Genomic DNA, 27,647 nt, shown 5'->3' on the forward strand with positions numbered 1-27,647 from the left:
TTATTCTATAGCGCTCACGCTGATATACACACAGGTTAAACACCTGCTCACCACATCAACCTCTACGTAGAGTCTGGCTGAAGAATAAAACACCGGTAGCAGATAAACAGCATTATCAACAACACTGCTGTTGTCTGGCGGTTGCACTTTTTAAGAGAAAATATGACCCCACTTTTGGCAAATACACAAACAGCAATACGGTATCCCTCTGGCATTATCCTCACACGTTCATTAAGAATGCAGTAGGAAAAAAACCCCAGAAGGGATATGAATGCTGACATAAATAATGTATGATTTTTAACTTTTTTTTTTTTTTTGCTTTTAGCTACAGCAAGATGTGAGTTCTGGAGGCTGTGAGTTTAAATGAGATTTAAAATGCCATTAATCTCTCTCTCTCTCTCTCTCTTAATTATTATTAAAATGAAGATCATAGCTACTGTTAACTCTGAGGTAAACATTTCTAGGCAAAGACACCACGACAATATTTCCGATTTACGGTCATGTAAACAGTGCTTACGTTCTCCGTCGGGCGTCGAAGCAACATTCAACACCTGACACAAATTCAATACGTCACCTTCCCTCCGGCGCGCGCCGACAAAGACGACGCCGAGTCAGCCTTCATTCGCTTTAATCTAGTTCCGTTGGAAATACATTACATACAGTACAACAGTTTGAAATGATACGTGTAAAAAAATATATGTCATCTTACAATACAGTACCAGTCAGAGAACAAAAGAAAAAATAAAGAGAGAGAGAAAAAAACAACTTCTTGACGCTGTCGCTTCACGTAGCAGCAAGAAAACCTGCTGCAACGTAGCGCCAGTGTGAAGATTAAACACACACACATATTTAATAAATTTTAATATTCCAATGAGACAAGTCAAATTAAAAGTAAAGTTTGAAAATAACATTTTAATAACAATTAAACACACTTTTCATTAAGCCCACGTTCCCCTGTGAACCCTGTTTCTTTTTTATATTGGTTTGACATAATCTAATCTTAAATGTTTTCATGTAGCTGTAAGCAGAAAATCATAATTAACAGAAACAAAGGTTTGAACACGGTATGTGTGTGGGTAATCAAAATGTGTTTCACCTAGAGAAATTAATAAACTTTTTAATAATATTCAAATTTGCTGAATATGAAGAAACTCATTAATTTCAGGGTTTTTATTTATTTATTTAATAGCACAGCAGAAGAGATTTTATGTTTTCTGGAGTGCAAAGTCAGGATAGGAAGCAACTGTGGCCTGGTCTTGCAAAGCTGGAGATTCAATTCCACCTTCCACATGTCAGTGTGCCTCTGGGCAAGGCACTTAACCCCAAGTTCCTGCTGTGTACTGGTGTGTGAGTGTGTGTTTGCTCATAAATGTGGCTCTAGTGTAAACCGCTCTGAGTGGTCAAAATGATTAGAAAGAAACAGAATTGGGTGCACACATCTAAATTCATTCTAGTTTTTCTGTAATCATGAAAATTGTGCACACCAGCTCAAATATATAAATACATCCCCACTTACGTTTTGTTGAACGTCCCTTGAGCCAACATACTCTTAAAAGCCATCAACAAATATCATATCATAACTGTGGTTGGATAATTGACCAAACAGGACTGATGTCAGCTAATAGCTGATTTTCACACTCTAGTTGGGTCACTGAATCTTGGGGGGGAGATCAATTTTTATTTATCACTACAGAAGGGTTCAGTGAATGCGCATATGAAACTGGTGGGTTCGGTACCTCAAAAGAAGTTAAGAATCACTGCTTCAGTATATATTTTTCTAAATAAAACTTTTTCCTGACCCTGTTATCTAGTTGTCATATTGTTGACAATTAGTAGCAAAACACTGCATCCCTTTGACTTTTATACATCATGCGTACATTTAAGATTTAGCATGATGTGTTGACAGTTTGCTAGCTAAAACCAATGGTAGTTATCATCGCAGGATAGTTTTCTGCTCTCCAGCAGGGAGCTGGAGGGCAATAAACCTGATAATTGGAACACATTTAATCCCATTAGTTTTGGTTCATATGTATATTTGAGCCTGTATGTTCAAAGTTTATAGATCAGAATGAACACATATCAAAATTCAAATCAAGGACCCATTTCTTTCCATTTTTTTAAAATCATTTAAGTGATAATTTGTAAATAGACATAGAAATAAAAGAACAATTCAAATGCATTTTTAAAACATCCCAAATTCTCTGACGTTCATGCTGATGATCTGACAGAGTGTACAAACTCAGAAGCATGAAGCTAAATCCCAAATCATGACATGTAAAAGGAGAGCTATTTTAATTGCTAATAAAAATGTTCTTTTCTTTGTCCATGCTTCACTGAACATGCTTTATTGGAAGACAGCTCACGTTTGGAACAACTCTGAACCAGACACCAGTCATCACATCAATCGGCTTCACGGAGAGTTCACAACCAACCTGGTTGCGTATCGGAAGGTCCTGGCCTCATCTCACTGAGGTCTGCCGCTGCGCTTTTCTTCCTGACGAACACACAGGGAGGGAACCATTTAAAACGTACGACTGACTCGTGCGCGCAGGAGGCTCTGTACGGACAGAGCTTTTCTAGCAGAGAGTGCTGTGCACAGCAGTTTCCTGACATCCACTTGAGGAATTTATGCAGCTTTTGTTGTTACCCCCCCCCCAAAAGATGTAAATCTGGCTATATATCTGCAGCGTGCAGCTACTTTTTGTTGGCATCTTATCTCAAATAAAGATCAAGATGGCTATATTTCTTCCTGAAGTATCAGAAGAGCCGATGAACTCAGACACAGGGAGGCTTTCTTTCCTGCGGTAACAGGCCATGCAGTTACCTTGTGCGTTAATAGCTAAATGAAGAACTGGCGGTCATGTAGAATGTCATGCGGGTGGCCCAGTTTAGATCAACACAACCTCGGCAGTAGGAGTCCGATTGGCACAGGTCACGGAATCCTTCACTAAAATGAAAAATGACATTTCAGGAAAAAACAATAAGCTCTGACGGGAGGTGGTAGACTTTTTAATTTCATTTCAGAGACCACATGTCAGCAGGAAGTGGGGACGGAGGCTGGGATTTGAATTTGCAGAATCCCAGTCCAAATGGTCCGAGGCCTCGAGGGAAAACAGGTGGAATGACAGAGGAACGAAGGCCCGCAAAACCGTCATCGCTTGTTTAATGACAACTTGTTTCCCTGAAGAAAGCTGGTGTCATGTAAACATTTGCCTCTTTATTGCACCGAGTCATTTCAGCGTTCAAGCTAATCCATCATTAAACAACGCTCAGGAACGAGCTCCGGCTTCACAAACACGGAAGACGCTCCGCTGGCTTCGGCAGCATGGTTCAGAAATCAGGCGGTGTGAGATGAGGAGTTCAAGCTTTCTGTTTTAAGAGTTGAATATCTGATCATGTTAGAGCATCTATCTTCAATCCGTTTTAGTGGGAACACAAAGTAGTATGGCAGCTGTAAGGAAAATAAAATGTATTACTAGTGAGAAGCTCAAAAAGTATTTCAACACCTTTTGTAAAACCACATTTTTCTAAAAATACAGATTTAAGTCAGCCTACCAAATCTAGAGACCAACATTTCTGCATATTTTTCTTTTGCAAAATATTTTAATTGGACTGACTGGATGAAGAATATCTGTGAAAATCAATTTTCAAAGTGTCTTGCAGATTCTCAACTGGATTCAGTTCTGGCCTTTGACTGGACCATTTGATGTTTTAATCTGAACCTAGTTTGATTAAAGTGGACAAAACAGGACTGGTTTCATTTTTGGAAACTATGTCAGCTTTGTGTTAGTCACCACTTCAGTTGACATCGACTTGCCAGTTCCCAGTTAATTGCGTGACATGACCGTCCAGATTCATAACGAGAGCTCCGTTTCAAAATACCAGTAAAAATTGCTTTAGTTAGAGGTCGTACTGTGGGAAAACGTGAAGATCGGCACATGCTATCAGAGGCATAATAAATGTTTGCTTTGTTCAAGCGTACCGTGCAACCAGGTTCGCAAAGAGCAAGTTTCCGCCGAAAGCAGCTGCCGGTTGTGTGAGCTGAGAATAAAGATCACACAGGAGTAACCGTGGAACAGCTGCAGCACTGGAAGTTGGGGGAGCGCAACAACAGGGGGGGGGAGAACCAATTGAGATCCTCTATAGCTCTAGGGGAAGATGTTGTTTTGCTGGTGTAGGGAGCGAGGCAAACACAGACCAATTTACGAGGAGGAAAAACTGTGTCGGAGAAGAAAACAAAAAAAGAAAAGGAAAAAAAAAGAAGGATACAGCAGACCTGGCCCATTCTTCACTGCGTGGTCTAATCTCAGCTCTTAAAGAAGATGGCTGGAAACAAACTCTGTTTTGCTGTCAGCAGGCCTGGCTGAACGCTCGGCTCTAGTGAACAAGCCCACTGAGTCACGAACTCAACCAAGGAGGTGAGAAAGCAGAAGATGTTTGGTTTGATACAATGATTCGGGAAGGAAAAGCTGCTGCATGGTCATTGTGATGACATATTAATTTAAGCATACATCGACGAGCAACATTAAGCAACAAGTGAGTGTTAAGATTACATAACATTAACTCTCACCCCTTCATGTGGATGCTTAACTTTGAATGCCCACCTACTCAGGATGCTTATTTTGGCACTTCTGACTTAAAAATAACATGCAGACCAGTAATGTGTATGGAATATGCATGTTGGGACGAGTCAGACAATGTGTTAGTGTGTAACAGTAGTGGGCAACGCTAACTAAAAAGTTAGCTACTCTACCTCTATAGCACTAATCGTAAGCATTAGTTCCTTTAATGCTAAAGCTCTATCCCAACACAGTATTTAGTGGAAGCTAATTGTGAAACGCTATGCCAATGTGGTATTTAGCAGAAGCTAATGCTAACAAACTAAATCCAGCTATGTTGATACTCAAAATGTGTGACCAGCTGTGTTTCCATTATAAATGTGGGCAACATTTTGTAAATATTCTGCTAATGTAAAAAAATATAAAAAATACAATTTTGGTGTTACAGTTAAATAGGAAACATAATTAAAACTGCATGTGCAAGCTTAACTTGTTGCTTAACTTTTTGTGTCAGTGAATGTATTTTTTTACTGGGACAGTAAAAAGAAAAAATGCCTCCAGAATTATTTTAACTAATTTACAATGTAAAAAAAAAAAAGTTTGATTTGCGGAAGTGGAAAGCTGCCAACAAGGCAAAAGAGAATTAAAGCAACATCATGTTGTAAAGTGAAAACCTCAGTATTCAAAAAAATGTTTTTCATATTTTTACAATATACTATTATGCTATTGCAGTACACCCATCATGTTATAACAATATATCACATTATACATTTATAATGTTATAACAAAGACTATTCACATTAAAATTGGATATATTAATTTGTTGTGCAAATGTCAAAAAGTTCAATATTGTTTGAACAATGTTTTCTTGTTAGAAAATGAGACATTTCACATTCTGACACACCATCAAGTGCTACATCCATGCATAGTTAAAGAGCTTCAGTTTGGCAGGAGTCAAGATGCCACATTAATTTGGGGTAATTTTTGGTAAATGTTGTCTTAATTGAGCCAATAGGGTCCAAGTACAGTGGTAAAAATGTCTGTGTGACAAAACAGCCTGTTTGAATTCAGGTCAAACTGGTTATCGGCTCAATAAGAAATGTGTTTATGTTATAACATGATATAGCTCTGTTTTATGTTGCACTACGTTTCACTATAACCAACTCACATCCACATTTCTGAATCTGAAGACCCATCAGGAAAATTCATACCCCGGTAGATTTAATGTAGTCAGATCAAAAGGATATTAGCTTACACAGAAAATATATACGCTTTGCCAGATTTACACACAATTATATATTAATGAACTTATTAGTTAATGTTGTAGTGAATCCTAAAACAAAAACCTTTAGAGTACAAGAAAACAATTCATCAATAAAAATGACTTCTTGGCATTTTACTTTGGTGTTTTAAAGATTTAGAGAGGTGAAAATCTGAGCATTTTTTTAATGCCAACAAATCCCGTGGACAATTCCACACCAATACAATTTATACTTCTAGTACCTTGTGTTAAGAAACCAACTGTGAGTTGTCAATGACGATGAGGAGGCTAACAAATTTTACATATATATTTGCTGTAGGTGCTTGGAGTTGCAGTAGTCATCTGTAGGTCTTTTCCCTTATTGTCTTGCTCTACAACAACAGCTGCGTTTCCATTGACCATAACTGCGCAATTTGACATTTAGAATATAAATTTACTTAATGAGAACATGCTAATTTTGAAAAAAAAACCTTTTTGGATAAAAATTTTCTGCACTACAATGAGGGATCAGCCGTATCAAAATTGGTTTATGTGGCTGCAATAGAAGCACTTTTTGCTTCACAAACATCACATAAATCAACAATTAGATGTTGGTGTAAACCACAAAGAAGACGACAGGAAGTAGTCGAGGATGATGGTGTGGTGTGTTTTATAACTTATTGAGTGAACAAACTCATTCATGAGTGATTTTGTTGTTTCCTGTTTAATAGAAACGGAGCAATTGCAAAATTGTGGGTTTTCGACATTAGCGGAATATAAACAAAGTTTTGTGCACATTTGTAAAGGAAACGCAGCGGCGCTAGCGGCAGTTAACCTAACATTTAAACCGAGAAGTCAGAATTCCTTAGTTCAAATTCACAGAAAAAAAATCTACCTCCACCCAACACACACGACACACACCTTCATTACCAACACAGAACAATTGCTGCAACTTTCTAATGTTGCGTATTAGACACTTTACGTTAACGCACCAGTCACATGGCAGCCTCTCCCACAGACTGGACTCGACTGCAGTCAGCAAGTTAGTCAGATTGAAATATTTCAAATCAGTTGCATCAGTGGTTCAAAGTAACTTGTTCATGTTTTTTGTTTTTCTTGCCAACCTCTTGACATCTCCACTTCCATTGTGGACCAGATATTGTTCTTCAGCCACAAAGCAAAAGAAAACTTCCATCTGACTCTACTCTTGACCCAATCTCAAGAAAGAACAATGAGACCAAAGACAACTTTGTTGTACCTCCTTCTGTATGTTATGTCTAAGGTCTTGCTTTGGATTTTTTTTTTTTTTACCAACATTAGCTTAAGATGATGTTCAGAACTGTTTTTATTTAGGAATAAAATCTATAATTTTTCTAACATTGATGCATTCACGTTCCATAACAAAAGGTTGTTCCTTTTATCACTTGCCCCATTCCTTGGTGGTTATTACTGGTTTGTATTTCCGTTGGATCTTCACTGGTAGTGGGTTATAATTATAGCAAGAGTATTGGAAAATAAATTAAAACTGTAATAAAAGTTTTGTTTAGATGATAATTTCTTTGTTGTAACAATGCATCTTGGTAATAAATCGTTTAAAAAGTCTGTTTATCTCTCTTTGAATGTAAGGAGAAGACATTTGTGTGTTGAGCAGCAGGGAAGAGTGTGTGGGTTGCATCAGAGAAAATAATTTCTATCAATGCCAGACAACTACAACGGAGGGTCACCCCAAGAAAATGATACATTAAATTACGAGAATAAAGTCACAACATTGTGAAACTAGGATATTTAATAAAGTCATATTACAAGAATAAATTCACAAGTATGAAGTTATAAAGTTATGAAAATAAAGTTATAGTATTACAAGCAAAACAATCATATTACAAAGGTAGTCATAATATTACAACTTTAATCTCATAATGTTATGACTTCTCAAAATATTATGATTTTATTCTCATATTGACATCATTATATTATGTAGACTTTATTCCTGTAGTGTGATTTTGTTCTTGTAATATTATGACTTTACTCTGGTATGAGTTTATTCTCGTAATAAGACTATTGTCGTAATTAAATATTTAAAAATGTTTTCTTTGTATGGCCCTAATACTTGTAAACAACTGATTCTGGTATTGACATTTATGTTGGTGGCATTCATTGAGACGGATGATTAAAGTTTAAAAACAAGACACACTGTTAATTAAGAGTGTATTCATTTAACAAACAGCTGCCTCTGCAGTGGATGGGTGAACTGTACACCACACCACCTTCTCTTCATGATCGTCACCAGCCTTGTCCCTCAGTGTTGTGCCATCCCATCCCATTTCTCCATCAGAATTTGTCATAAGTCAGACAACCAGCTTGTGATGGCTCCACAAACAGCACACCAAAATCTGACTCCCAGTAGAGTTCAATAGAGTTGGGTCGAGTCCCACTGTGTAAGGGCGAACACAGGCATGTTGGAGGAAAGACTTTGATCTCAAACTGTTCAGATACGAAATGGCCAATTTGTGTCAGAACCTCATTTTGATCATCATCTGGCTCAAATGATGGCCAGACTCTGTATTTTCTATGACAGAGATACTGCCACGCCACCTGACATGTTTGTCTGACATGTTTTTTTTCAGTGCTCATCCTCAAACTCAACCTCAACCTTTCCATTAAAGAGGAAATAGCCAGACTTATCAAAGTCTGGCTTGACAATAAAAGTTATTGTTAAGAAGCTTTGGTACAACAAAGAAAATACTCAACAAAACCCCAGATTACTCACTTTTACGCTACGACTCTTTCCTGTAATCAGGTTTGGGAAAAGTATGGTTGTTACACAAATACTACCATATGAGGAACAATAAGCTATGATTATTCAATACATTGAGGTTCCATCAGAAATCCTTGAGGATGACTGAAGATGGTCCACTAAGGTTACAACGTTTAAGTATAAAAACACAGACTGATTTGGCAAGAAGAATCAATAAATACATACAAAATGAATAAATTAAACCTAGAAAACACATAATAATAAAAACAGCCAGTATGGGTTACTAAGAGAGGTTGTGTGTAGTTCTCATTGGCTGGGCGGTTGTGTAGTCCATAAACTGATACTTCTGATAATGAGCCATTCTTTTTGGCTGGCTGTCACCACAATGCGAACGCACTCAATGTCAAAGCCAATCTTGTGGTCCACGTCTTGAACCTCGATGTTTCCATTTTTAAACTCTCCTAATGTGATGTAAGAGGAGCACTGCTTTCCTTTTTTAGTCCCGACCAACTTCTCTCCTACTTCCAGCGCTCCGTGGTGGAGGAAGTCGCTTTGTCGGTCATCAGACCCAGTAGCAATCCTAATTTTGCTAATTTTGGTTGATTTGTTAAAGACTATGACGAAGAAATCTCCGGTGGAGGGAGGTTTCCCCCAAAAGTACTCGTCTACCGTGCTGTACGCCTTGGTGGCGTCGTAGTTCTCAAAGACGTTGATATTGGTGTAAATGCCAGCCGGGGGGTTGTCCGGGATGTCTATGGAGTCTTCCTCGAAGTCGTCGTCCTTCAGTTTGTTCTCCACGCCTTTGTAGGACGAGTAGTAGCCCATGTGCTGGAACAGCGAGGGCTTGAATCGGATCACGTCCTTTTGAGCCAGCAGGCCCCGGAAGTGGATGAGGAGCCAGTCGCAAGGCATTTCCTGGTAGAACATGAGGAGGAAGTGAGCCAGGCGGGGCAGGTCTCTGGAGTGGTACAGCTTCCCGATGTAGCCCAGCTTGGAGAACTCCATCATCACCCAGTAGGAGCCTTCTCTGGAGGTTATCACCTTCTTCAGCGCCGTCAGGAAGTTCCGGGAGCAGCGCACGTCGTCCTCCAGCATCATGTAGAAGTGCGACAGGTTCGTGCAGAAGTTCAGGAGGAAAGCGTAGTCGACGTTCTGCTTGGAGCGGAAACGGACTCTGTCCTCCGGGTCGTTGTAGTTCCTCTTCAAGCCGTCCAGAGAAGGGTAGAACTCCTCTGGGGCCTGGATGACCAGGAGGCGGCCAGCTATGATGTGGTGAGCGAACTTCCTGGTGATCTCCTGCACCACATTCTCACACCAGACCAGGTCAAAATCCGCCAGGTGGACCACAACCACAATCTCTTTCAGCTCCTCGTAGCTGGACTGGTCAAAGATGGACTTGATCGTCTCCAGGAGGTAGTTTCCCCTTTTCCTCTTGACCGATGACAATCCAATGGTCAGAAACTCTGCAAATTAAATGTGAAAATATATTTTAATGAGTGAAATAAATGTAAAGCAATGCTCCCATTCAGATCTGAGGTATCTGTAAAATCATTCCCTGATGAAATTTGGAGAAGGGAGATGAGAAATGATGACTTACAATCAGAAGACAGTTTCTGTGTATGTGGGGACAGTTTAAGAAACATTGTTTAAAGATTACCATAGGGGAAACCAACTACAGCCCATGAAAAATACCAATAACTTTAGGTTTTGTCCTTTACACACATTTTCTCAGGTTTGGACTTTATATTCCTTCCAAGATTGTGCTAACTGTATGCTTCAGAAAAGAAAACAGTCAGACTCTTGCTCCCATAGAGATGCTCATATACAGTGTCTATAAAAAAATATCCATCCCATTGAATGTTCTACCCTTTTTATTTCTTTTACAAATCAATCCTGATCAACAAAAATCTTTAAAGAAGCAGTATTATGACACATAGTGTCATTTTATAGCACAATCAAGAAACTATTTACATTTCTGTTGTTACAAAAATGCTGTACATCTACCAAATATATATTATAAGAAATTAGACTTTCTAATTTAATGCCATGTCTCTTTAAGAAACTCCTGCTCTTTCTGAAACTCTTCAGGACGTCATCACAACATGGCTCCTCTCAATTCCACCAGGTGTTTGCTAATTCCAGCTGGCTAGTCTGAAGGAACTGAGTGGGGGAGATCTGCTCTGTGAGGCGGAAGCTTGGAAACTGCAGCTCAGAGGAGGAGTTTCATCCTCGAAGGCGGAGCTATGTCCACTCAGGCGTTTTTCCCAGCTGATTGGTTGCCATGGAGATTAAAGGATTTCTCAAACTTGCATGAAAGAATCAAGGCAACACTCCAGATATGTTTTTGATGAAGGAATAATATCATAACAAGAGGAAGAGCTAAAAACTGTTTCATTAAATCAGTCATTGCATATGCAACTCCTTCAAGTCAGTATTTAGCAGATGCACCTTTGGGTGTGAATGTGTCTCAATGAGGCTCCAGATCTGCAGGTGAATATGTTTTATAGGCACTGCATATTTATGACCTCAACTCAGAGGCTTTTATTTTTTATAATTGTAATATAAAACAAACAAATACAGGTTTTAAGATCAAGTGAACAAACACAGAAACAAAACAAAATGTATAAAAAAAAGAAAAGAGCGCAGTTGATACCGTAAAGAAAGAAACAATAACCTAAAACAAAAAAGTTACAAAGCATTACTGACTCCTTTCTAAATCCTGTGGAAGTGGCAAACATGAACTGGGTTCTTCCCATGACTCTATGGAAAGTGCAAAATAAATCGACAAAATGCAGATAAGACAACTGGGTCAAAATGATTTTTGAGCTATAACATTTGGAAGTAGAGCATGATTTGCTTGAGGTGAGCTCTTTGCCGAGTTCAAAACCGAAACAAAGAATCTCTTTGAATCATTTATTCTTCTCTTCTTTAAATCAGACGGATTCGGTTCCGCCTCCTCAGATACGAGACGGGTTAATGTGAAGCCGCTGCTAAAGAGGGAACCTTCAGACTTACTCTTGCGGTTCAGAGGCGTGCCGGCGAGATAGCGGTATGTGACGTTAATGGTTCCAGAGAAGTTACTGAGGTCTCTGAAGGTGTGAGCGTATCGCTCCGAGCTGGGAGGATGGACCGACGCTTCCCTGAGCTGCCTTTTATCTCCTTCCTGCAACACGAAAAGAACATTAGAACACAAGAAAAGAAAGGCGCACCAAAGAGAAGCAGCCAAATAAAAGCATGCATTTTTGAATAATTAAAAAAAAAGAAAGAACATATTTCTATTTTTATTCCTAATGTGTGTTTGGATGCAGCGGAGCTAACCCCTTCCACAGCCAGTTTGCAGAATTCATGAAAATGCCCAAAATGCAAAACTGCCTTTTAGTAACTGACATAAACACAAATTATGTGATTTCCCCCCAAATTCTGAAGACATCATTAATAAACAATAAATCATCTGGCTGATTTCCTTTTGGGTCCAAGTTATCAAGATTTCAACACAAACTCTCTTTAAAAATTTAAGTAAATATAAAATGGAAAACATGGGAATAATGGGGGATTTATTGTATCGTTTATCATTTATCGTGATAAATTTCTTATAACATTTTGACGTACTGTCACAATAAATTCCCCTAAATCTGTACACACTGCCCGTTTTGTTAGTACTATTTTTCTCTTCACTGTTTGTTCAATAAAGGTGCATCAATAAATATCAATACATTTGAAAGTATGATTAAATGGAGTTAGATTGTGTAGTTTAGTAATACAAGTCACACTTTTTTGTATCTGCTGTCCTGAAGAAGCGTTTTACAAACAGGAAGGTTTCTGCTGAAAAACAGTGGCAGACATACAGCTACCTAAAGAAAGTATTAATAAATAGTTGCTATCGTCATGTTTAATGTTATCACAAGAGCACCATAAAATATTACGTTAAAACCTTAAGTAAATATGGCCCACCGCTTCATGGGAAACAAAATAAAAGATATTTGGAGTTTGTTTGTTTGAATGGATTTGATCAGACCTCTGCCCAGAAGATGAACACAGAGTCTCAATAAGTGAATAAAACCGATGGCAGCTCTCATCACTGACCAGCACGTAGCCGTCCTCGATGTAGAGGTTCAAGAAGAGGAGGAAGGTGATGAGGAAGCCGAGGAAGGGGATGGTGGAGCGTTTCCTCAGACACCTCATCTTGTCCAGGGATTTCCACACCAGCCTCATTCTCACACTGCTGATGGGATCTGAGGGAGACATGGTGGAGAGAAACACATCAGGATGCGACGGCTTTTACGCTCTGGAGCGCAGTGCTTAAGGAAAGTTTGGGGTTAAGTAACTGTCCACACTCATTTAAATCATCCGCTGATCCATGTATGATCGTTGGGAGGGGAAATCTGGAATCAAACCCACAACCGTCCAGACAACAACTGCTCTGATGGTTCAACTTGCCATTTTTCTAGAGCTTTACTGCCGACAAAAGTTCCCAGGGCTACCTTGCATGTGTGACTGACCAAATAAAAATTTTAAATAGCTGCAACTTCAAATGTAGCAACGTGCTTTGTTTTTTGCTTCCCAACAACTGAGCGTCAGGATGTGCTGCTGTTGCCGCTGAGACACCCAGCAGAATACAAACTACGTCCAAGCTCAGTTCGATGGCCACACTCACATCGATCAGTCGCACCAAGACTCAGCTTCACCAGGGATTCGGCTTGTCAATACCTCTTTGTGAGCGCTTGAAAACTGAATTTAACATGTCCATCCTCGACTCGCCGCTCTCCGTAGATAGGAAGCACATGTGGATTAAGACAGGAGGTCTTAATCCACGTTTTATCACATTGCAATAAATCTTCTATCTGATAAAACAATGAATAGTATACTAAATACTGTGGGATGTTAATAATGTCATCTGGTGTTTGAAGATCTAAAGAAAAGCAGTTTGAGCGGTTTGCTGGTCACACACGGCAGTGTCACGAGGGAAAGGCATCGGCTCTGACCTCAGAGGAGCAACTGTCAATCGGTAAACGGTTAGGCGTTTCCCGACTGGCAGGCAATGAGGGGAACAGGTTTCCTAAATGGTTTGGTTTGTTTGACACAGTGCAATATGAAGGTGAACAGCAGCAGCTGAAAATATAACAAATGTTAAAATTTTAGTCCCCAATCAAACAGAGTCTAACGGCGATTAGGCGGGAAAACAAACCTCACAGAAATCCTCCAAGTCCCACAGAAAGACGTTAAATTCAGCCTGCTAATTTTGTCTTTACGGTTTTCTGAAAGTTGGGGCGGACTTCACAGTTTCACCTTTTTGTGTTGGTTTTTGTTTAATGAACAACCCAACTTTGGAATCTGCTGTGCGTCTATACGCCTGATGTTCAATGCAGATACTTTTGGAACCTGGTATGAACTAAACTATTTCACACTGTCCTCTTATTTAAAACCCTGAAACCGACTGTGTGCTGTTCGGCCTCAGCTGTACGTCTCCAGGGTTCTGCAGGACTGCATTGTGACAATGGAAGGAACAGTTAGGAATGTTCTGGAGGAATCTGCAGCTGGCCGAGTCATCCCGACACACCGGCGCTCAGCTCAGGTATGGCTTCCTGCTTCCCGTTGCCAGTCTCATCTCGTTTAGCCAGAACTTAGCCGCAACTGCTTCCTCTCTCAGGAGATGCCATGCCCCAAACAACACGGCACGCACTTTCGCTAAAAGTCATGCGCGATTTCATGTTGAGACAAGAACCAACCTCATAGATCCGAGTCCTGGATGTCTATCTTAACGAAACAAGACAAAGATATGTGCCTCCTCGTTTAATAATTCAGCACTGGCTCCGGGGAGGAAGAGCATGAGACGATGATACAGCCAGAGGCGCGGCTGGGCAGAGAAGCTCGTTTCTGCTGCCTTGGATTTCACCAGAGGCTCAGATCCACGGCGTCACAATGGGCGCTTTACTGTTCCTGGAACACGCTGGAATAGGGGAAAATTATGCCGATTTAAGTTGTACGGATGATGGTATGAGTTTGCTGTCGGGATGGTTGCTGTGTGTTGTGTTTACTCTTGTGGCCTGAACCCAGAGCAGTGAAATGGACTTTGTGTGTTTTAAAGGGCCGTGTCATCATGGCTGTCGTACAGTCTGTCACATTTCCCTGGCACTCTTTCAGAGCGCCCTACCAGCAGGCTGGAGCTGTTATATGTCCATTATGCACTCTGCTGCGTGTGTGTGTGTGCGTGTGTGTGTGTGTATGAAAGAAGTGGGCTGAATACACCAAAACAATGCTTCTTTATTTGTTCTCTGCTACAACATACTGAGCATTTATCTTGTATCAGCTGTCAGCTTCTTTAACCAATTCAACAACATTTCTGGCTCTAATAGGTTACTGTACTGCAACATTATAAACTCAAACTTCAATGTAATTTCATTGCATAGAGTTTTACTAAACACTAAGTTGTGCAAAGACTGGAGGAAAAATGATGCTTTAGAACATTTTATTCAGTTCCTTTAAAGATCAGATAATTCTTTATTAGTGCCGCAAGTGCAAAATGTGAGCTTTGATACCACTACATCCAATAAATAAAATTCCAAATAAGTTGAATAAAATCTGGTGCATCTGATTTGTGATGCGCTACAGGAAAACCGGGAACCTTCCAGTCGGAAGAGCAGAAATGGTGAAAAACAATGAAAAACAGTCATTTCTGAGAAATATGTGTATTTATTGATTTTTATTTATTTTTTTGCTAAATATATCAGCTCAAGTCATGAAAAAACCACCCCAGGCTTTAAAAAGCGGTGTCAGAGATGTTAAAATGGTAAACTCAGTGTTGAGATTCTGCAGAGTAAATCTGAGGGAAACTCTCAGCTGATTAACATATGGAAACTAACAAAGTGACAGGTTGGCTACAATGGTCAAAGATGTAGAAAAAACCAACATCTCAAATGATTCAGAAAGTACAATTAGGAATTCTACATATAAAGTAAAATAAATACATAATAACACTGCTTCAGACACAAAGTGTAGAATCAGAACGGATTGGTCACATTGTCACAGTTACCTGTGATAATGTAGAATTGTTTTCAATATCGGCACCACACAAATATTAATATCGGATTGGTGTATCTCAATTACTTTATTGGCTAGCCACACCCTTTAGTTGTTGGTTTCAGGGAATAAGAGTATACCTGAGTGAAATTTGATCTCAGTATAGCCGTTTTGTTGAGATGTGTACAAGAATATTAGTGAACAGTGAAAGTTTAGTCTAAATCCTAATGAGATTTTGTAGAAGGACTTGTAAACTGTTCTTCACAGATGGAATCCATCCAGTGTGACTGAGTTTGAGAAGACTGGAGAAAAATATATGTAGATACAAAGCTGTTCCTCAAAATACTTACAGTGAGAGATGATTCTATGAATTATTGGTGTTTGTGGTTGTAACATGGCAAAATAGGAACAATGTGTATGAATACTTTAGTAATGTTCAATAAACCCTATCAGGCTGTCACTTCAAACAGAAAAAACTATGCAACCAAAACCAAGCATATCAACCAAAAAGACCTTTATTCAGTTTGTTTTATTGTCATTGCAACTAAGCTGTCAATTTGTTTAAGATTTCTTTAAAGCCTTGTGATTTATAAAGTCAATACACTCCTGCTGTTTCTGTTAGCTTTAAGAATGTATTGTCACGCTACGTTAGCATTTTTTGTGATAAGTATTTTCGAGATGAGACGAGACAAGACAATAAACCCATAAATAATGAAACTAAAAAAACCAAACATTGTCCAGAAATCCTCCAAGGAAAATATCACCTGCTAGGATCCCAGGCAGTGCCGTGGGGGTTTGGAAACGGCCCCGAGCCGTAAAGCTTCCCCTCATCAGTCCCCGACATCAAAGCAGGCTGAGAGTTATGCTGCTGTGCGACACATGAGGACCCGAGGGAGACACAATGATAAACAAGGGAAATAACGCCAAGACTAGACCGAGTACAGAGATGAATTCATGTTCCCCGTGTAGCAGTAGAATAATTAGCTGCACACACTTTATTACACTGAAGTCATTTTTCAGTCAACTGAACAGTCCGCAGTCATATCTTCAAACAATCATGGTGACTATTTTTAACATTGTAATATTTAAAGATTCTTGTTGCAGTCCAGTAAAGCAGCACTTATGCTAATGTCAGATTGTAGCTTAAGCTTTCTTCGTGGCTAACAGCTAGCCAGTTGCTCCGGTTTCACAGTGTTTACTTATCATTTGAATCTCATCTGTCCCAAAATGTTGCCACACAAAAGATTTACAGCCAGTGAAGGACTCTTTAGTGCTTTTTGTTAGCCTAGCTTTTTTTGGAAAACGCCAAAACCACCAGGGTTTCTCAGCTGGGCCTGTCACGAAAACACATTTTACTGTCCCAGAAATGATTGCAATAAATGAAAATATAGTCATTTTAAGATATTTTTAACTAATATAATAACAATAATGGCTTATTAATGCAAGTATGCCCACTCAAAGATAAAAAGAAAAATTAAAGAACATTTAACACTGTAACTGGAACACATTTTAGGTATCCAAAATAAGCAAACATAAGAACTGAAATAACAATAATTAAAACGGAGTATGAAGTCAAAATTTATAAAAACAAAAAAAAAAAACATTCAGCTTAGACAGGGAAAACAGGAAAATGTGGCAGGTAGTGAAAGCTAATTACTTCGTACTGCGGGCCAAATGTTTGCAGCGTTTCTCAAAATGGCGGCTTGTCAACGATGTTAAAGGGGAGCATATCTTTTCAAAGACCGTTGTCCAAAAGTAAATTATCAGGCTCATTTTAATTTACCAATATTGCTTATTGTGGCAGGCTTAATATCAAACAGTGCTTGCCTTTACATTCAAATGAAGACTCTCAAATATACAGCTACACAAAGTCAAGATAAAAGCGCTCATCTTCATTCATATTCATATCCCAGGTTCATAATAATGTCTTATACCGACTTCATGAGACAAAGTCGCAGCAAATGTTATGGAGCAAGTCTTTGATATATCATGGCCTTTTAATGTGCTCTAGATCACACTGGCTTTAAAAGTCACTACATTCCTACTTTGGACTTCATCTTATACAGTGGACACCAAGAACCTCTAAAAACAGAACTAACAATTAAAAAAAAAAACCCCTGCTCTTGCTGAAGCTCCACCTTGAGGAAGTCATCACAACATGGCTCCTCTATTAACCCTTTAACAACGTTTTTATCAGTGTTGCACTTAGAAGTAGTTCTTACAATGAGCTCTACCAGGTGTTTGCTAATTGCTGCTGGCTAGTCTGAAGGAGCTGAGTGGAGGAGTCTTGGAGATTGGTGCTCTGAAATGGGGAAGCTCAGTAGCTCAGAAACTGCAGCTCTGAGGAGGAGTTGCGTCTTGAAGGCAGGTCTAGGTCCACACAGCTGAATGGTTGCCACGGGAGATTCAAGGATTTCTCAAATATGCAGGACAGAATCAAAGCAATACTCCATGTATGTTTTTGATGAGGGAATAACATTAGAACACAAAGCAAAGCTCAAAAAAGTCAATTTTACTTAATATTGCCCCCTTTAATTCACATAAAGTTCACTCAGAATGTTTGTTTGTCCTCTCTCATGGTTCTCTTTTATTTACACAGACCAATAGTAGCTTCTCAAGAGTCCTCTGAATTCCTGCTCAATGTCATCCAACCTTTGCTGGCCGTGAATATTAGATGAGTGGTTCAGAAATCTGCTTTTCCCCTGCAACATCCTCCTCTCTTAATGGTGAAACCTGATGGAGGCAGACTTCAAATGGGAGACCAAGGGGCTCCCCTGTGCAGGGAAGGCAATTATGTGGTCAGAGGGAGGGTGTGTAACCGTACACCAAGCTTTCTATACAAGACACACGACACAAAACAAAACGCAAGACCTGCTTCCCTCTCCATTTGTAATGGCTCCGTAGCTGCAGAGTGGCAGCGGATCTCCTGCACAGCAACTATATGTAATTTTTTTTCTTCTTTTTTTTTTTTTTTTGCGAGAGGCGCGACAGGAAACCAAAGAGCGACAATAAACAAAGAAAAGTACGACTGAGCAGGTCAGACTGACATGCGGAAAATACATGTGGCATTTCACATCTAGCCTTCCAAAATGAAGTCCTGTAAAGAGCTGAACCACAAGAGCAAGACAGCCTTTACAACACCGACACCAAAGTTTGACAAAAAAAAAGTTTAGAATGGTCTAATTTGTTCACCTGTATAGTGAATAATGAAGATGAAATTCTGGGTTTGTGGTACACACCGCTCCAGGTTTTATTGAGAAATCACTGTTACCTGCTGAAACGCTCTTTTCCTACCAGCTTGAATGAAATCTTTTTAGCCTCCTGATTCCGGACACATTTTTAGCGTGAGCCTTCGCTCTCTTTAATGGGAAAACCTAAATGGCGAACTCATTCAAAATAAGAGTAAAAGGAAGAGGGGAAGGAGGGAGAAGATGAATAAAATGGGAGTGCAGAAAGCAATTCTCCCACCTTTCATCTTGTTATCTGTTTTACATTATTTCCCCTGGGTATCCTGCACCTTGCAGATATACAGCTCTGCACAAATAATCAATTAAGCCTGCAGATTTGCCGGGACTCAGCAGTTGCTTTGTGTCAGGCCTTCAGCCACTTTCAATGGATTTTCTCTCTTGATAAAAAAAAAAAAAAAAAAAAGCTGTGCGCAAGGCGGGCTTTTGTTGATAACAAAATGAGGCGTGCGGTGGCATAATGAATCCCTTTATTATGAAACGGGCTGTTTTGTTATTAATTGGAAGTGGTCAAAATGTTTACCAATTACTACATTCATACACGGTGCCTGACAAAAGAACTCTGTCATCTACAAAGAACCGCTGAGCATTCATTCCAACACCCGAGAAGTGATCCTAATTATCTACGTACGATTGGGATTTGACACTGCGGGTTTTATCAGAGAAAAATCCGAGCCCTGAAGTCGCTCCATGTAGCTCGTGTAAACACCACATGTCACAACGGCGAAATCGCGATTGGGGCGGATGACCTGTCAAACCCACGAAGGTATTCATCCGAAGGGAGACCTTATGGCGCGAGTGAGCGGCACAAACTTTTCTTTTATGTGAACTGCCAAGTAGTTTTCAGATCATTAAGGAGTCCCAGATGTGGCGCGTGTTACTGGTCCCGGTTGCATCAATCTCCTGAGGCCAGACGGCTGCGGCGAGTATCCAAACAGATGTACCGCCCCGCCACAACAGCAGCAGCACTGCCCTCCCCTCCTCTGTCTCCCCACGCGGGGCCTGGCTGTCATCGCTGTCAACAGCTTGAGATGCCACACTCTAATGGGAGGAGGAGGTGCACAGAGGTAGAGAATGTGGATGTGTGTGTGTGTGTGTGTATAATGCACTCCCCCCAGACACACTGTCCAAGTGTGCCCCTTTTCTTTTCACACTGCCTCAACCAACTGCCATTGCTACCTTCTCTGGAGCCCTCATGGGAAACGTTGGCTGCTGCGACAATGGCACTTTCAGATGTTCTCCCACAAGGCGCCAGACAAACCTCTGAGCTTAAAAAAACCCAGTAAGGTCCTTGACACCCCACTGCCAAACAGGCCTCTCTTCGCAAATTTCAGACGGCCAATGCGTCCTTGCCTGTTTGTTTTTTTCTCTAACAGTGAAAGGAACAATGCCTTGTTCCAGTTACAGGACGTGTTGGAGACATCCACAAAGGCTTTTTAAGCTCATCGTCACTGGCTGAGGTGGCGCATGCTGCTGGAATGCATTCTCATAATATATGGAGCAAGTTTGAATTTATGCAAGCTTCATGGCAAACAGTCACCAGCCAGAACACGCTCTCCCTGATGCCCTACAGTTGTTCAGGTCAAATGAAAAACGTCTACAAAGATGTTTTCTCAGATCTGGCGTATCGTTGCCTTCCTAAAATATTTTTCTGCCATCTGAGAAATCAAGACCCCAACACTGCGAAGGATGGACTCTGACAATAGCACTTTTAGACGTACTTCCACAAGGAACGAGAAAAGCTTAGGGCTTAAAAAAAACAAGAAGGTCCCTGACATCCCAATGCCAATTGACGTTTGAATAGTGAAAAGATCAGTGCCTTATTTTAGCTACACAACATGTTGACAATATCAACAAAGCTTCTCTAGTTCATCGTCACTGGCACAGGTGGTGTATGCCACTGGAATGGATTCCTATATATTGAGAAAGTAGTCAAGTTCAAGACCATCAATTAATGACCAGCCTGGTACCTTTGCGAAACTGATACAACTGTACAGGTCAAATGTAGTCTCAGATTAGCCATATCTTTCCAAGGTCTATCTTCCTTTTATTGGACTGAAGAGACAAGGCATCCACAGGATACTACAGTTGTACATAAGTCTGTGCCTGTTTCACACCAACACAACCAGTTATTACAGTTTCTTCCTTGGAGCCCGCATGAGAAATTCAGATGTTTCCCTATAAGGAACTAGACATACCTGAAACATCTCAGACACTCCACCGTCAAATATCCTTCCCTTCTTGAATTCCAGATGGTCAATGTCCTTGCCTGTGTTTAAGCTTGAACAGCATGAGGAGCAAAGTCTTGTTATAGTTCCAGGATGTGTTGGAAACATCAACAAAGCCCCTGCATTCCCATAAGACACTGTGCAGACACAATGCAACGCTTGGCCAAGGTGTTTGGAAAGAGGTTCCTTAGATGTACTTTACTGCATTCTCAGCTATAATTGTTTGGCTAGAGAAGATGTGGTGTCATAATTCTTACAGATTTAAGGAATCAAAACAGTCCACTGACACCTCTTCTGAAAAACACCTAATGCTGTGACTTGGATCCATTCTCTGTGTTTTCTGAAAAGACCGAGGTGGCATAGAGGGGGTTGGAGTTAAACTGCTAAGACTCATAATGGTTGACTTCTGTAGGCGATAACTTCACAACTTGAAGGTGTGATTAGCACAAAAACACAGTGGGAACACATATAATTTGTTGTCATCGGCACACACTGGAGGTGATGCATTTTAGTGCACTGAGGCAGTACAAATCACTGGCCATCAGTAACTGTAGATCCAAGTCTGTGACGCTTGAAAATACAACAAAACGGAAATGAAGTTATAGAACTAGCTGTGTTTCCATAACGAATGTGCGCAAAACTCAATATCCCACATATTGGAAGAACACAATGTTGCAATTGCAGTGTTTTCACTTAATGCAAAATGCAATAAAATCACATGGGAGTAAGTTTACTAACTAATGCCAATAAAGAACATCCAGTGCTATGATCATCCAACTACTTCCTGTTGTCTTCTTCTTCACAATTTGCTCCAGTGGCAATGTCCAGTTGTTCATCATATGACCAGTATGATGTGAAAAAAGTCTTTCCATTGCAGTTTTGCCAAATAAACCAGTTTCAATACGGCTGAAAAGATCACCTCATCCTAGCGCCAAAACTTTTCATCCAAAAACAAGTTTTTTTTAAACTGATGTATTTCCATTAAGCAAACTTATTTTCGAAATGTCAAATTGTGTAATTATATGGTCAATGGAAACACAGCTATTGATGTGCCATACTTTTAGAAAGGAAAACAACCAAAACTGCTTCTACACAATACTCTATGACAAACGCTCACGCCTCCTTTGGTTCTGTAATGCCACATTAATGATTTAAAGTCTCCATGCAGGACAATACCAACAGTGACATCTTAGCGAAGGATAGAGCCACTAAGGTTGTTGAGATAGACTCAGATATAACAACTTAAAATGCATTTTCCTCATCCATGTGTGAGTCTAGGACAGCAGTTAGTCTCAAAGTGAAGGAAGTTATTGCTCTAGTGTTTGCTAAGGTTGTTGACGTTTAATGTCAGAGGTAAAGCTTTTCCAACTGTGATGTTTATAATGAGGACGGGGAGATGTAAGACATGATCTGAATCGGCCTCTCCCAGGCCCTTCTGAGCAGTTAGCGCTTTGACCCAGATTAGTGAGCTGCCAACGGTGCACATGGGAGAGAAACTGATGGAAGGCTGTGATAATGCCTGCATATTTCCAATTTTAAACACACTTGGAATGCACACACCTCTTATAAACAGGCACACACACACACGCACATACACACACATATGGTCTCTGTTTCATACCTGTCCCTAGTGACTAATTGGCTGGTGATAAAAAACCCATTATACCCACATCTCAGACACAAGACGATTAAGCATTTGAATATTGCGAAAGGCTCTCTAGGGAAAAAATATATTCAATTAGTACTTTGTTATATTACAGCGGGTTAATGAGCAGTGTGTCTTTCTGTACCCAGAGTCCCTACTGTCCACTGTCATGTGTCATAAGCATATGCTGCAACGATGCTCCCCCTGAAGCCATTTTCTACTTTAGAAAACACAGACCCATGTGAATTAGCAGACAACATCCTGTCATCATCTTGCTACCCCATAAATAAAGAAGCTGAACACTGGCCCCAGGCAAGGCAGAGAACGGACAACACAAGAGGAAAAATGGCCATTGAAGAATTGGCCGGAGAGAAATTCCCTCTCCCGCTCTGTCTCCAATCGGAAGCCAGAGAAAGAGCCGAGGAGACTTGGCTCTGCCTTGAAAGCACTTAAAAAGCCAAGGTCACCTCCTGGTCAAATCTGTGAAATGAGAAAATGGCCGAAGGGGCATAAGGCCGGTGGCAGATAACATGAGAACGCACTATCTCCCCCCTCCATATTTAGTAAAAGGAAAGAATGGGGGAACTGGCAGGGGCTTTTCAAAAGGCTCCAGTTTAAATAAGAACTGTGCATACAATAAGATGGCCCAGTTTCAACCAGTATGACGTCGCATACATTGGAGAACTCTTAGGAAATGAGGTACTCGGTCAGGCGGAGAGTGGGCAGCCAAAGAGCTGAATGTGAGCTGACAGTCCAATCTAAAACCGAACAGCTTTTGTACGTTTGTAAAGCTTAAAGAAATGAGAGCATTGATTAAAATGTGTTGGTGACTCTGGGTCAGTGGGAAGAACAGCGGTCAAAGCTGTGGGTTTGATTCTAGCTTCCTCCTGCTACTTGTCTGTGCCCTTGAGCAAGGCTCATACACCCAGGTCTCCTTCCAATCCATGTAGAAATTGTTGGAAATTTGCAGCTGCGATTTGACAAATGTGGATCTAGACTTAGGCTTTTTTCAGTGTGTCATAAGACTAAAAACGTTCCACTTATGTCTTGATAAATAAAATCAATTTAGACTCCAGCATTGATATTTTTGACTGTCTAAAATATACAGGAATAGTTAACTTGTGTCTTGGTTGAATGGCTTTGGCATTGGTCTAACTCTACCAGGACAGTGATTTGATTCAAGGGCTGAAACAAAATGTCAGGATGTTAAAACCTGATGAGATGAAATCTGTCTCACGAGAGTCAAATCTGTCCCACAGCTTTTAAAAAATTAGTGTGAGAACACTTTCTTTACCCAGTTGACCAAACTGAGAAACAGAGAAAAAGACAAGAAACAGGTTTTTGTGAGAGAATGTTGGTGTGCACTGTGACTAGGTAACAACATAAAGAGTTATATCTGTGGTTAATGAGGAATTTGATCTCTAGTACAAAATCTAAGGTAGTTGTGGGGATCAAAAATTGACATATCCGTTATTGGGCCATTTCAGATGGAATCTTGATTGACACTTGAGAAGTCATTTAGACCTTATTTTTGTTCTTTTTACAGATTAACTCACCTGGAAAAATGTCAGTCAGACACAACACAACACGTATTGTGAGCAAAGCTTTCGAATGGTTGGCAGACACATCAAAAACGACCAACAGCACAATTACCAAATAGTTCACTCAGTTTGATTGAATCAATGAAATGCCTCAGTAAGTCAACCACGAGTTGGAAACGATGTTGGAAACTTAAGACTTTAGTTTTCCTATAGCTCCGTAGACTGCCAAATGTTACTATTAGCAACAGCAGGATTCATGTATTGATAAGAATGTTGTGGGAAACTCTCAGGGCAGATCTGAAACACTACTTCCACCATAACTTCTGGGAACTTGTGCATTTTTAATAAGCATATAAATAATTTGGAAACGGTTACAAAATAAACTGCTCAAGAGAGAGACAGAGAGAGAGGGAGTGTGATTAATAACTTAAACATCTCAAAACAATACAGATTTTTAATTTTTTTTAGAAGCTGTTACAGTCAATCATTTCCACTCTCCCACGGATTGTAGAATCAAAGCAACAAAACCACAGAAATGTTCAGCATTTAAATCTGCACTCTGTAAAGGATTTTGACTTCAAAAGTAACCTTCACTGTCCTACAGATCACAGAGTATTTTTCTGCCGCAAGCAAAGAAAAAAACAACAACAACAAAAAAAAAAAAAAAAGGAAAGATTGAGATGAACAGCACAATACCTCAATAGTGGAGCCCATGTTTTCTGCCTCGCTGGTCTCCAATAACAGACTTCTCCTGGATGCGGCTATCCACTCATCCATTGACTACCTATCCCCATGCTAGAGCGATGGGAGCATTATCTTTTACCTCTGCATCCTCTGAATTTTCTCTTGTCTCCTGTCATGAATATTTGATGAGGGGATGTGTAGGAAGGCCAATCACTAAAAGACATTTATCTCCAATATCCCCCTGACTCGGCAACCCAAGCTGAGCGTCTCCTTCGGTAATCAAAAACAAACCTTTCAGAAATGAAAAGGCCCTTTGGAGAAAATCATTGATATCACGGTAATATGCCAGTTTAAAGGGGCAGTACTATGTGTTTTCCTGGAACATGGAGCCATTTTATAGCGCAGTCAAGTGACTATGTTACCTTCAGTTGTTATATATATATATATCAAATATGACTTGAAAGAAAGTTGACTTCGTAATTTAACGTCTTGAAATTGGGCCTCTGTCTCTTTAAAAACTCCCTGTCTTTCTGAAGTTCTACCTCAGGAAGTCATCACAATGGCTTCTCTATTAACCCTTTAGCAAAGTTTTTACCAGCGTTGAACTAAGAATTAGCTCCTACAATGAGATTAGCAGATGTGCAGTTCCACCAGATGCTAACTGCTGCTGGCTAGTCTGAAGGAGCTGGGAGGAGGAGGGCTGCTCTATGAGGCAAAAGGTTGGAAAATTGGAAACTGCAGTTCAGAGAAGGAGCTTCGTTATTGAAGGCGGGTTTAGGTCCATCCAGGCATTTTGCACAACTGAAGCGTTGTCATGACATATTAAAAGTTTTCTCAAAAATGCATGAACCAATCAAAGCAACACTCCAGGTATGTTTGACGAGAGACTATCATTATAACATGAGGTAAAGCTAAAAAAAAAGTCAATTTTACATAATACAGCCTCTTTAAACCGAGCTCCACTGGATGCCTGAAAGCACTGAGGTTCAGATATGACCCACACTGCTTTAGTATTATGATCTTTATTTGGAGTTTAGTCAAAACAGAAAAAGGAAAAACTGCAGAGTGTTGTTTGCACGTCCATCCCGGCTGTGTGTTCCGTGTCTGACCTCCCATGAGGCTCCAGCAGAACATGCTGGATGTTAATTAGTTATTCCGGGAACTTCTGTCTGTACCTACTCACCCGCAACGACCGTGTTTGCGTAGCGGCAACATTGCGGGGTGTTCAGCAAATTCTCGCGGTCACAGTCGAGACCTTGAGTTTTTTTCCCCCTCCTCATCACCAGCCTATTATTTCATAACCTTGGTTATGCTGAAACCACGGTGGCATTTGTGATGACAGAAATGGGTGAGCAGGACCCCAGAAACCTCCATTTGAGTTCTGCAACCTTTTGCTGGTGCTACGACAGAGCAATTTGTCACTCCGGTTTAAGTGCCGCAGCTCATTTCCTCTGGTAAAGTTGTGAAGTGTCTGTACAAAAACAAAGCTTAAGCTCTTGGACATGTTTGATTTTCATGAGTATCTGTTATAAATCTGACCGTTTCCTTGCAGATAAACTGCTTATTTAGAAAAGACTTTACAAGGGTTTGCTAGACAGAAGATACAACTGAGCAAGCAACATTAGATGAATTACTAAACATGATACTTTGGCCTTGTTCAACTAAAACACAAGCCTAAAGTCAGAGGAAGGAAGGGAGGGGAAAAGAAATGATTATATGTCTTGGCAGAATGGGTCGTAAAATCACTTTTACAAGCAATAACTTGAGGTAATTGTCTCCAGTATGACCCTGATCGCTGCTCACATCATTTGGACAAATTCTGGGCAGGTTCTTCCAATAAAACCCTGTAATAACAATCTGAAGGGTGATGGATTCAGAATTTTGACTTGGTCATTGCACCGCACCGATTTGTTTCATTGCTGGATTTATGTTTTTCAGCAAATTGTGACATTTTTTTTGTGTAAATTTGCTTAATTCTGTGATATTGCCGTCCTTTCTGGGTTGAATGGTGGCTACTGCAGATTAACTTTCCTACTGGTTATAATGGTATAGATTGGTTGATGTCAGTGATTGGTGCTTTCACCTGACACCATAAGTCTCCAGTAACAAAGAAAATTAGCTAGATTTGTCGCTGGTTGGCGTTTTTTAAAAAATGTTTTTTCTAGAGAAGTCTGAAAAGTTGATAAATATGGTGACCATAACTGCATTGGTGACATGCAGTTACGGTGCATGTCACCATAACTGCATGTTATGGTGACATGCACCATAACATGTCACCATGACATGTTATGTGACATGACATATGTAACATGTCATGTTACATAACATGACATGTTATGTAACATGTTATGTACACGCCCCTCGCCGTCTCTTGGCACTGCCCACTTTGGTGGAATTTTCCTAAATTTATGCTTTCACACAAAGCTTTAGTTACACTTTCACTACAACCAAAAGAACACGAAAAATCCATCAGGAGGGACGTTTAGAAAGTATTATAACAAACTATCTGTAAAATCTGAATTATTAAAAAGAAAGGAACTCTTGATCCCACAGGAGAAGATATTTTGGACAGATTCATGTTTCTGACGTGGGAACAGTTTGGGGTTGGCTCGTTTGACATGCACCGATCCACAATGACGTGGACGAGTGAGTTTTGTATTGAGTAATTCCCATTGGCCCACACAGAAACCTGACCTCAAACACACAGAACATATGGAATGGGCGCTTTGCACC

At 40.1% G+C, this 27,647-nt stretch overlaps 1 protein-coding gene across 5 annotated transcripts in view; it reads right to left on the reverse strand.

Annotated features, from left to right (window-relative positions):
* Positions 1-1,169: 1,169 nt before the first annotated feature.
* Positions 1,170-27,647, reverse strand: part of LOC106946939 (alpha-1,3-mannosyl-glycoprotein 4-beta-N-acetylglucosaminyltransferase C) — a 179,203-nt gene continuing 152,725 nt past the window's right edge. For all 5 annotated transcript variants that reach the window (XM_015031637.1, XM_015031636.1, XM_015031635.1 and 2 more), the window contains 3 exons: positions 12,638-12,786; positions 11,570-11,717; positions 1,170-10,017 (listed from right to left, as the gene is read on the reverse strand). In XM_015031637.1, coding sequence (XP_014887123.1) covers positions 8,861-10,017; positions 11,570-11,717; positions 12,638-12,786 — 1,454 coding nt within the window. In that variant the 3' untranslated portion in view covers positions 1,170-8,860. The remainder of the gene's footprint in view (positions 10,018-11,569; positions 11,718-12,637; positions 12,787-27,647) is intronic.

Source organism: Poecilia latipinna, unplaced genomic scaffold (genome assembly GCF_001443285.1).
Source record: "Poecilia latipinna isolate Pla-1442-1.1 unplaced genomic scaffold, P_latipinna-1.0 Scaffold213, whole genome shotgun sequence".
Classification (NCBI taxonomy): Eukaryota; Metazoa; Chordata; class Actinopteri; order Cyprinodontiformes; family Poeciliidae; genus Poecilia; species Poecilia latipinna.